This window comes from Salmo salar, chromosome ssa03, assembly GCF_905237065.1.
Source record: "Salmo salar chromosome ssa03, Ssal_v3.1, whole genome shotgun sequence".
NCBI classification, from domain to species: Eukaryota; Metazoa; Chordata; class Actinopteri; order Salmoniformes; family Salmonidae; genus Salmo; species Salmo salar.
In genome coordinates, this window is record NC_059444.1 from 624,209 (window position 1) to 636,261 (window position 12,053).

Sequence of the window (12,053 nt, forward strand, 5' to 3'; positions counted from 1 at the left end):
GATGTTAGCATGTTAACATTAGAAGCCTCCCCCCTAAGTTTGTTTTATTCACTGCTTTAGTACACTCTGCTAACCTGGATGTCCTAGCTATGTCTGAATCCTGGTTTAGGAAGACCACCAAAAACCCTGACATTTCCATCCTTAACTATAACATTTTCCGACAAGATAGAACTGTCAAAGGGGGCAGAGTTGCAATCTACTGCAGAGATAGCTTACAGAGTTCTGTCTTACTATCCAGGTCTGTGCCCAAACAATTTGAGCTTCTACTTTTAAAAATCCACCTTTCCATAAACAAGTCTCTCACCGTTGCTGCTTGCTATAGACCACCTTCTGCCCCAGCTGTGCGCTGGACACCATATGTGAATTGATTGCCCCCCATCTATCTTCAGAGCTCGTGCTGTTAGGTGACCTAAACTGGGACATGCTTAACACCTCGGCCATCCTACAATCTAAGCTTGATGCCCTCAATCTCACACAAATTATCAATGAACCTACCATGTACAACCCCAAATCCGTAAACACAGGCACCCTCATAGATATCATCCTAACCAACCTGCCCTCCAAATACACCTTTGCTGTCTTCAACCAGGATCTCAGAGATCACTGCCTGATTACTTGCGTCCATAATGGGTCTGCGGTCAAACGACCACCCCTCATCACTGTCAAACGCTCCCTAAAACACTTCAGCGAGCAGGCCGTCAGTAGAAGATGTCTGGTTATTCTTTAAAAGTGCTTTCCTCACAATCTTAAATAAGCATGCCGCATTCAAAAAATGTAGAACCAGGAACAGATATAGCCCGTGGTTCACTCCAGACCTGACTGGCCTTGACCAGCACATAAACATCCTGTGGTGTACAGCATTACCATCAAAGAGCCCCCGCGATATGCAACCTTTCAGGGAAGCTAGGAACCAATATACACAGGCAGTTAGGAAAGCAAAGGCTAGCTTTTTCAAACAGAAATGTACATCCTGTAGCACAAACTCCAAAAAGTTCTGGGACACTGTAAAGTCCATGGAGAATAAAAGCACCTCCTCCCAGCTGCCCACTGCACTGAGGATAGGAAACACTGTCACCACCGATAAATCCACAATAATTGAGAATTTCAATAAGCATTTTTCTACGGCTGGCCATACTTTCCAACTGGCCACCACTAACCTGGTCAACAGACCTGCACCCGCCACAGCAACCCAAGCCTCCCCCATTTCTCCTCCACCAAAATCCAGATAGCTGATGTTCTGAAAGATCTGCAAAATCTGGACCCCGACATATCAGCAGGGCTTGACAATCTGGACCCTCTCTTTCTAAAATGATCAGCCGAAATTGTTGCAACCCCTATTATTAGCCTGTTCAACCTCTCTTTCGTATCGTCTGAGATCCCCAAAGATTGGAAAGCTGCCAAAGGGGGAAACACTCTAGACCCAATGCTACAGACCTATATCTATCCTGCCCTGCCTTTCTCCGGGGTAATAGCAGTGGGGCAATAGCGGCGGGACAGTGCATCCGTCTTGACATTCTTGGATCCTGGCCGATATGAGAGGGAGAAGTGAACCGTGTGAACAGCAGGGCCCATCTAGCTTGCCTGGAGTTGAGGCGTTTGGCGGTGCGGAGATACTCCAGGTTTTTGCGGTCGGGCCACACAATGAACGGATGTTCTGCCCCTTCCATCCAGTGCCTCCATTCCTCCAAATTCATCTTCACTGCGAGAAGCTCACAATTCCCAACATCATAGTTTTTCTCCTTGGCATTGAGGCAGTGGGAGAAGAAGTCACAGGGATGAAGCTTCAGGTCCAGGGAAGAACGGGCCGCCCCCACTCCTACATCAGAAGCATCAGCCTCCACCACAAACTGACGGGAAGGGTCAGGATGAACCAAGATGGGAGCTGTGGTGAAGCTATGTTTGAGGTCCCGGAACGCCCAGTCAGCAAACAGCTGAGTTACTGAGGGGCTGTGAGGTTACCACCATGGTAGGCTGCCTCCCAGACAACCCTCGGAATTGCTCCAGCAAAATGTCCAATGGTCATGGCGTTCAGCCAACGTTTGGACCCCTTCCATAAGTCTAAAAAGCTTGTGTCTACCTTGTGTCTACCTATGGTGGCTCCTTGGGAGGAGATGGCATTGCGCAGCTGGCCCGGGTCTGATGGGTCAGTCATAGCCAGTTCGTACTATCACGTTTCAGGTAAGACCCAGATGCAGACAACGTCGAAGTAACAACATTAACCTGTTGGGGCTAGGGGGCAGTATTTGCACGGCCGGATAAAACACGTACCCGATTTAAACTGGTTACTACTCTTGCCCAGAAACGAGAATATGCATATAATTAGTAGATTAATTAGTAGATTTGGATAGAAAAACTAAAGTTTCTAAAACTGTTTGAATGGTGTCTGTGAGTATAACAGAACTCATATGGCAGGCCAAAACCTGAGAAGATTCCATACAGGAAGTGCCCTGTCTGACAATTTATTGTCCTTCTGTAGCCTCTCTATCGAAAATACAGCATCTGTGCTGTAACGTGACATTTTCTAAGGCTTCCATTGGCTCTCAGAAGGTGCCAGCAAGTGGAATGAGAGGTCTGCAGTCTCTGGGCTAAGTACAGCAGCTCTGTTTGTTACCGGCCTGCCTGGGGACAGTGACACTGGAGATGCGCGGTCACGAGAAGTCTCCATGTTTTTCTTTCAGCCTTTGAATGAATACAACGTCGCCCGGTTGGAGTATTATCTCTATTTTATGAGAAAAATTGCATAAAAATTGATTTTAAACAGCATTTGACATGCTTCGAAGTACTAAATGCGCTCGTGCGTCACCCTTCGGATTATGATTTGAACGCACGAACAAAACGGAGCTATTTCAATATAACTTGATTATTTGGAACCAAAACAACATTTGTTGTTGAAGTAGAAGTCCTGGGAGTGCATTCTGACGAAGAACAGCAAAGGTAATCCAATTTTTTTTACAGTAAATCTGAGTTTGGTGAGGGCCAAACTTGGTGGGTGTCAAAATTAGCTAGCCGTGATGGCCGGGCTATGTACTCAGAATATTGCAAAATGTGCTTTCGCCGAAAAGCTATTTTAAAATCTGACACCGCGATTGCATAAAGGAGTTCTGTATCTATATTTCTTAAAATAACTAAGTATTTTGTGAGTAATTTAGTAAATTCACCGGAAGATTTCGTTGGGTATGCTAGTTCTGAACATCACATGCTAATGTAAAAAGCTGTTTTTTGATATAAATATGAACTTGGTTGAACAAAACATGCATGTATTGTATAACCTGTTATGGCTAGGGGGCAGTATTTTCACGGCTGGATAAAAAACGTACCCGATTTAATCTGGTTACTACTCCTGCCCAGTAACTAGAATATGCATATAATTATTGGCTTTGGATAGAAAACACTCCAAAGTTTCTTAAACTGTTTGAATGGTGTCTGTGAGTATAACAGAACTCAAATGGCAGGTCAAAACCTGAGAGATTCCTTTACAGGAAGTGGCCTGTCTGACCATTTCTTGAACTTCTTTGCCATCTCTATCTTTTACAAAAGATCTCTGCTCTAACGTGACACTTCCTACGTCTTCCATGGGCGCTCAGAGCCCGGGAAAAACCTGAATTTCGTCATCCCAGCCCCAGGCTGAAACACATTATCGCCTTTCTCAAGTGGCCGATCAAGGGACTGTGGGCTTAGGCGCGTGCCCTGGCTGCCCCCGTCTTTGTGATTTTTCCTCTGTTTGCCGAAAAGGAGATTCCCGGTCGGAATATTATCGCTTTTTTTACGAGATAAATTGCATAAAAATTGATTTTAAACAGCGGTTGACATGCTTCGAAGTACGGTAATGGAATATTTAGAATTTTTTTGTCACGAATTGCGCCATGCGCTCGACCCTTCTTTACCATTCGGATAGTGTCTGGGACGCACGAACAAAACGGCACTATTCGGATATAACGATGGATTATTTTGGACCAAACCAACATTTGTTATTGAAGTAGCAGTCCTTGGAGTGCATTCTGACGAAGACAACAAAAGGTAATCAAACTTTTATAATAGTAAATCTGATATTGGTGAGTGCTAAACTTGCCGGGTGTCTAAATAGCTAGCCCGTGATGGCTGGGCTATGTACTTAGAATATTGCAAAATGTGCTTTCACCAAAAAGCTATTTTAAAATCGGACATATCGAGTGCATAGAGGAGTTCTGTATCTATAATTCTTAAAATAATTGTTATGCTTTTTGTAAACGTTTATTGTGAGTAATTTAGTAAATTGTTAGCAAATTCCCTGGAAGTATGCTAGTTCTGAACGTCACATGCTAATGTAAAAAGCTGTTTTTTGATATAAATATGAACTTGATTGAACAAAACATGCATGTATTGTATAACAATGTCCTAGCTGTGTCATCTGATGAAGATCATCAAAGGTTAGTGCTGCATTTAGCTGTCTTCTGGGTTTTTGTGACATTATATGCTAGCTTGAAAAATGGGTGTCTGATTATTTCTGGCTTGGTACTCTGCTGACATAATCTAATGTTTTGCTTTCGCTGTAAAGCCTTTTTGAAATCGGACAGTGTGGTTAGATAAAGGAGAGTCTTGTCTTTAAAATGCTGTGAAATAGTCATATGTTTGAAAAATTTATGTTTTTGTATTTTTGAGGAATTTGTAATTTGCGCCACGCCTATCATTGGATATTGGAGCAGGTGTTCTGCTAGCAGAACGCCTAGATGTAAGAGGATAACATAATGTCCTAGGAGTGTCATCTGATGAAGATCATCAAAGGTTAGTGCTGCATTTAGCTGTGGTTTTGGTTTTTGTGACATATATGCTTGCTTTGAAAATGGCTGTGTGATTATTTTTGGCAGGGTACTCTCCTGACATAATCCAATGTTTTGCTTTCGCTGTAAAACCTTTTTGAAATCGGACAATGTGGTTAGATTAATGAGAGTCTTGTCTTTAAAATGGTGTAAAATAGTCATATGTTTGAGAAATTGAAGTTATAGCATTCCACTGGCCCTTGCCCAGGGAGGTTAATAGAGAACGGTGTGTTCTTCAGTTCCTTACCCTGTTGTAACAACGTAATCTTCATTTTGTAATGAGTTAGCACTGCTCCGATCGGACGGGGCCTTCCCTCCCCTCTGCCACCGAAAAAATGGTGAGCCCTTTGAAAAACTGTTCATCCGTCATCTTGAGATTACGTTTCATGAACACTTACTTTTTCCTCCGTTGAATGATAGTTTTCCTTTATTCCCATTCTAAAAATATTATTCTTCATACTTCTGCACTTTAGATCAAGTAATTCAGCTTTCATTATGACAACTCAGCGACACAATGGTAGGGTTTATCTGAGCTGGGCTTGGATCATTGATAAGTCATTGTCTCAACACAGCCTTGAAGTGCATGGACAGAGTCCAGGAGCTAATATTACTCGGATGGACTCCATCAATTCCTGTAGATCATCTTCTGTTTACAAAAGACTTCAAAGTTATCTATAAAAGTATTTCCAACAAAGCTACAGTAATCTTTTAGCCAGGTGTGTAATGCCAGCAGCCTGCTGGATCTTTCAAACCCGCAGCCAAATGATGGTCCCGGACCTGAAATAATTTCCCCCTTTTTGGAATCTTTCAGTTCTAGAATCAGTTCTTTAATATCCAATTTCAGAAGTTATGAGCTATCCCTCCTAATGTTGTTTGAACCCACGTGGACTACAACAGCATCACAGAATGGTTGGGAGCAGCCTTGTAATGTCCTGCACTCGTGCTCCAGGATAGCACTGAGTTTTTCCACCAAGAACCAGGATGTTTCTTATCATAAAACTGCCGATGACGACAGCCGGTGCAACTGCTGAGGAGGTTTGGCTGTTCTTTTGCAATCCCCTCAAGGACCAAAGGGTGGTGGGGCCCGATGGACCAGAGCCAGCTGCAGTATCCATTGTGGATGATGAACAGGCGGGAGTCTCAGACAGCCTCACGGTCTGATGAGGGTTTGAGCCCTGAGGATAGGAACCCGAATTAGAAGCCACCAGAGAGGAAGACAGAACAGAGGAACTTCCAGATCCAATCTTGAATCAAAAGCCTCCAGAGCCTGTGGATCCAGTGCAGCAAAGTTGTTTCTAGTCTCTGTCCAATCCAGGCTTAACATCTCCAAGGAGATCACTTTTGCCAGAGGATTTCCATGGCAAGTGACACAGCTCCATGGCTGGTTTATAGGATTAAGAGCAGGAACTTCCACCAAGTCATCCAGGAGCCTTTACATTTTATTTGAATTTTTTTTACTTATCCAGAGAAACTTACAATAGCAAGTGAATACATTTTCATACGTTTCTTTATCATACTGGTCCCCTGTGGGAATCAAACCCACAACTCTGGTATTGCAAGCACCATGCTCTACCAACTGAGCCCCACGGGACAAGGATGCCACCAGCATCCCACCAACTCCATTCTCCAGGCAAGGGGGAGACCCCTTCTGGCAGGGATCCCTGCAGAGTACTGGCCAGTCAGCTGTGGAAAGCCGACATGGCGGTGACACTTCTACCAGGCCAGAGCGGCGTCTGGCTACTGGGTTGGAAGAGAAAGAAAAAGTAGGTGGGCAAGGATTCCCCAATAGCTTTTGTAGGATTCCCCAGTAGCTTGTGTAGGATTCCCCAGTAGGTTGTGTAGGATTCCCCAGTAGGTTGTGTACGATTCCCCAGTAGGTTGTGTAGGATTCCCCAGTAGGTTGTGTAGGATTCCCCAGTAGCTTGTGTGGGATTCCCCAGTAGCTTGGGTGGGATTCCCCAGTAGGTTGGGTGGGATTCCCCAGTAGCTTGCGTAGGGTTCCCCAGTAGGTTGTGTAGGATTCCCCAGTGGGTTGTGTAGGATTCCCCAGTGGATTGTGTAGGATTCCCCAGTAGCTTGTGTAGGATTCCCCAGTAGCTTGTGGAGGATTCCCCAGTAGCTTGCGTGGGATTCCCCAGTAGCTTGTGTAGGATTCCCCAGTAGCTTGTGTAGGATTCCCCAGTGGGTTGTGTAGGATTCCCCAGTAGCTTGTGGAGGATTCCCCAGTAGCTTGCGTGGGATTCCCCAGTAGCTTGTGTAGGATTCCCCAGTAGCTTGTGTAGGATTCCCCAGTGGGTTGTGTAGGATTCCCCAGTAGTTTGTGTAGGATTCCCCAGTAGCTTGTGTAGGATTCCCCAGTAGCTTGTGTAGGATTCCCCAGTAGCTTGTGTAGGATTGCTACATGTTTGCTAAGAGTAGCCACTTTGCCCCTGTAGTCCTCTGCAAGCAAACAGTTGCTACATTGAAAGTCTGGGCGGTCTACATTATCCCGGAATAAAGCAACAATGTGTATGGCATTGTGTGGGCGAGCGGTTTGCTGATGTCAACGTTGTGAACAGAGTGCCCCATGGTGGCAGTGGGGTTATGGTATGGGCAGGTATAAGCTACGAATAATGAACACAATTGCATTTTTATTGATGTCAATTTGAATGCACAGAGATGCCGTGATGAGATCCTGAGGCCCATTGTCCTGCCATTCATCATCCCCCGCCATCACCTCATGTTTCAGCATGAACGGCGCCATGTCGCAAGGATCTGTACACAATTCCTGGAAGCTGAAAATATCCCAGTTCTTCCATGGCCTGCATACAGCCTGATAAACTCTATGCAAAGGAGATGTGTTGTGCTGCATGAGGCAAATAGTGGTCACACCAGAAACTGACTGGTTTTCTGATCCACGCCCCTACCTTTTTTTAAGGTACAGTATCTGTGACCCACAAATTTCTATTTGTATTCCCAGTCATGTGAAATCCATAGATTAGGGCCTAATTAATTTATTTCAATTGACTGATTTCATTATATGAACTGTAACTCAGTAAAATCTTAGAAATTGTTGCATGTTGCATTTATATTTTTGTTCAGTATATATAAAGAGTAAAAAGAAATTGGTCCCAACACTGACCCCTGTAGTCCACATTGTGTAATATCCAGGACATTACATTTAACACCTTTAGAAATCACATCCTGTCTGACAGATCCTTCTCAAACCACTTGCAAGAAGCCTGATCCAGGTCTATTTCAGTCAACCTTTGAATGACAAAGTAATGGTTAAAAGTGTGTCCAGGTTAAAAACCAGACTGCATTGCTTGCTGTTTGGGGTTTTACATTTACATTTTACATTTTAGTCATTTAGCAGACGCTCTTATCCAGAGCGACTTACAGTAGTGAATGCATACATTTCATACTTTTTTTTTTTTCATACTGGCTGGGTTTCTGTATAGCACTTTGTGACATCTGCTGATTTAAAAAGGGCTTTATAAATACATTTGATTTGATTACATTTTGACAATTGGTGCACATTTAAAATGGAATGAGAAGTTAAAAAGTTCTTAGCTGAGAGTTGGCCATGATACATACAGGATCAAAAACCAAATAGCAGATACCATCTGTTATCCCGGTAGAATCAACATACACTCAGGCTGGTTATCAGACTGTCATGGTCATATAGAAAATTCACAAAAAGGACACTGGGCTGGTTAGGGTAAGGTTTGGGTTAGGGTTAAGGTGACTCGCTGTGGGGCACTGGGCTGGTTAGGGTGAGGGTAAGGTTTGGGATAGGGTTAAGGTGACTCACTGTGGGGCACTGGGCTGGTTAAGGTGAGGGTAAGTTTTGGGATAGGGTTAAGGTGACTCACTGTGGGGCACTGGGCTGATTAGGGTGAGGGTAAGGTTTGGGATAGGGTTAAGGTGATTCACTGTGGGGCACTGGGCTGATTAGGGTGAGGGTAAGGTTTGGGATAGGGTTAAGGTGACTCACTGTGGGGCACTGGGCTGATTAGGGTGAGGGTAAGGTTTGGGATAGGGTTAAGGTGATTCACTGTGGGGCACTGGGCTGATTAGGGTGAGGGTAAGGTTTGGGATAGGGTTATTGTTATTACGGTTAGGTTATGCCTATGGGTATTATGGTTAGGGTTAAGGTTACTCTCAACATGGGATACTGGGACAGTTAGGGGAGGATAAGCTTTGGGTTAGGGTTATTATGGTAGGGTTATGGTTGTTATGATTAGGTTACTCTCACCGTTGGGCACTGGGCCAGCTTGTCTGCAGCCACCATCTGTACGTTGAGATGCTTGGTCTGAGACTTGCCCCTGGTCTTGATCAGCCTTGATAACACCTGGACAACAGAAGACAAGAGGTAGAGAGGAAGAGCAGAAAAGACGGAGGGTGAAAATAACATATACAACCTATCTTTAATGTTTATAAACTTTATTAAGCCAGCTGTATAGAACCTTTACTAACCCAGCTGTATTTGTATTTCTATTCATTATGGATCCCCACACTTCCTGGGGTCCAGCAAAATTAAGGCAGTTTATACAATTTTACAACATTACAATACATTCAGACTGAGTGCCCTCAGGCCCCTACTCCACCACTACCACAGTTGTTCAAACTAACAGCTCAGTGCATTCAAAATGTCCATACCTCTCATAAATACAAGCAGTGATGAAGTCAATCTCTCCTCCACTTTGAGCCAAGAGAGATTGACATGCATATTATTAATATTAGTTCTCTGTGTACATCCAAGGGCCAGCCATGCTGCCCTGTTCTGAGACAATTGCAACTTTCCTAAGTCCTTTTTTGTGGCACCTGACCACACGACTGAACAGTAGTCCAGGTGCGACAAAACTAACGCCTGTAGGACCTGCCTTGTTGACAGTGCTGTCAAGAAGGTAGAGCAGTGCCTTATCATAGACATACTGTACTTCTCCCCATCTTAGCTACTGTCAATATGTTTTGACCATGACAGTTTACAATCCAGGGTAACTCCAAGCATTTTAGTCACCTCAACTTGCTCAATTTCCACATAATGAACCTGTAGCCATATTTCTTCAACAGAATTTGACATGAGATCCTCTCTAATCTTTACAGGAATGTGGTTCTGAATATAAACAGCAACACCTCCACCATTGGCATTTGTATCTTTTCTATAAATGTTCTAATCTTGTATTGCTACCACTGAATCGTCAAAGGTATTATCTAAGTGAGTTTCAGAGATGCAGTTTGAAGTTGGAAGTTTACATACACCTTAGCCAAATACATTTAAACTCAGTTTTTCACAATTCCTGACATTTAATCCTAGTAAAAATTCTCTGTCTTAGGTCAGTTGTTTTAAGAATGTGAAATGTCAGAATAATAGTAGAGAGAATAATTTAATTTCAGCTTTTATTTCTTTCATCACATTCCCAGTGGGTCATTAGTTTACATACACTCAATTAGTATTTGGTAGCATTGCCTTTAAAATGTTTAACTTGAATCAAACATTTCGGGGAGCCTTCCACAAGCTTCCTACAATAAGTTGGGTGAATTTTGTCCCATTCCTCCTGACAGAGCTGGTGTAACTGAGTCAGGTTTTTAGGCCTCCTTGCTTGCACACACTTTTTCAGTTCTGCCAACAAATGTTCTATGGGATTGAGGTCAGGGCTTTGTGACAGCCACTCCAATACCTTAACTTTGTTGTCCTTATGTCACAACTGTCGTCATGGAGAGAAGACCAAGGCGCAGCGGGAATGTGGATACTCATAGTTTTAATTCAAAAAAAGAGTAAAGCATCCACCGGACAAAAAACAATACACACGACAGGAACAGCCTTGCAGGCACACAAAACGCAATGCAAGAACAACTACCCACAACCCCAAAGAAAAACACACACTACTATATAGGACTCCCAATCAAAGGCAACTCAACACACCTGCCTTCAATTGGGAGTCCAATCACCAACACAACACTTAACACACAAAAACCCTACCACGTCCTGACCAAAACAAATACAATTGCTCCCTCTGCTGGTCAGGACGTGACACCTTAAGCCATTTTGCCACAACTTTGGAAGTATGCTTGGGGTCATTGTCCATTTGGAAGACCCATTTGCGACCAAGCTTAAAACCTCTTGGGGCTAGGGGGCAGTATTGAGAATTTTGAAAAAAATATGTGCCCATTTTTAACTGCCTCCTACACCAACTCAGAAGCTAGAATAAGCATATTATTGTTCAGTTTTGGATAGAAAACACTCTGAATTTTCTAAAACTGTTTGAATGGTGTCTGTAAGTATAACAGAACTCATATGGCAGTCAAAACCCTGAGACAAATTCTGACAGGAAGTGGATACCTGATTTGTTGAATTACCTTTAAGCATATGCCATTGAAACACACAGGGGCTTATTAATGTTTGATCACTTCCTATGGCTTCCACTAGATGTCACCAGTCTTTAGAAAGTGTTTTGAGTCTCATACTGTGAGAACTGAACGAACAAGAGCCTTGGAACAGTGGTGGCCGATTAGACTCTGGCGCGCGAGTTCATGTTGGGTACTCTCGTTCCAAAACGTTTTAAAAGAGAATGCAAACGTCCGCCTTGAATATTATTCATGTTCTGGTTAAAAAAGGCACTAATGATTTATGCTACACAACGTTTGAACGAACGTAAATATTTTTTTTCCCCTCATTCATGACGAGAAGTCCGGCTGGCATAGATCATGTGCTAACAACACAGAGCTTTTTGGACATAAATTATGAGATTTTTCAAACAAAACTACATTTGTTATGGACCTGGGATTCCTGGAAGTGACATCTGATGAAGAGAATCAAAGGTAATGGATTATTTACATAGTATTTTCGATTTTAGATCTCTCCAACATGGCGGTTAGTCTGTATCGCAAAGCGTATTTTTCTGGGCGCAGTGCTCAGATTATTGCAAAGTGTGATTTCCCAGTAAGGTTATTTTTAAATCTGGCAATCCGGTTGCGTTCAAGAGATGTAAATCTATAATTCTTTGAATGACAATATAATATTTTACCAATGTTTTCGAATAGTAATTATTTAATTTGTTGTGCTGCTTGACTGGCGGTTATTGGAGGGAAACGATTTCCTCAACATCAACGCCATAGTAAAATGCTGTTTTTGGATATAAATATGAACTTGATAGAACAAAAAATGCATGCATTGTCTAACATAATGTCCTAGGAGTGTCATCTGATGGAGATTGTCAAAGGTTAGTGCATCATTTTAGCTGGTTTTCTGCTTTTGGTGACGCCTGTCTTTGA

The 12,053-nt window shown here is 43.1% G+C and overlaps 1 protein-coding gene across 1 annotated transcript in view; it reads right to left on the reverse strand.

Moving 5' to 3' along the window:
• cacnb2b (calcium channel, voltage-dependent, beta 2b) overlaps nucleotides 1–12,053 on the reverse strand; it is an 87,392-nt gene that overhangs the window by 15,307 nt on the left and 60,032 nt on the right. Inside the window, exon 12 of the mRNA XM_045714329.1 lies at nucleotides 9,034–9,129. Coding sequence (XP_045570285.1) covers nucleotides 9,034–9,129 — 96 coding nt within the window. The remainder of the gene's footprint in view (nucleotides 1–9,033; nucleotides 9,130–12,053) is intronic.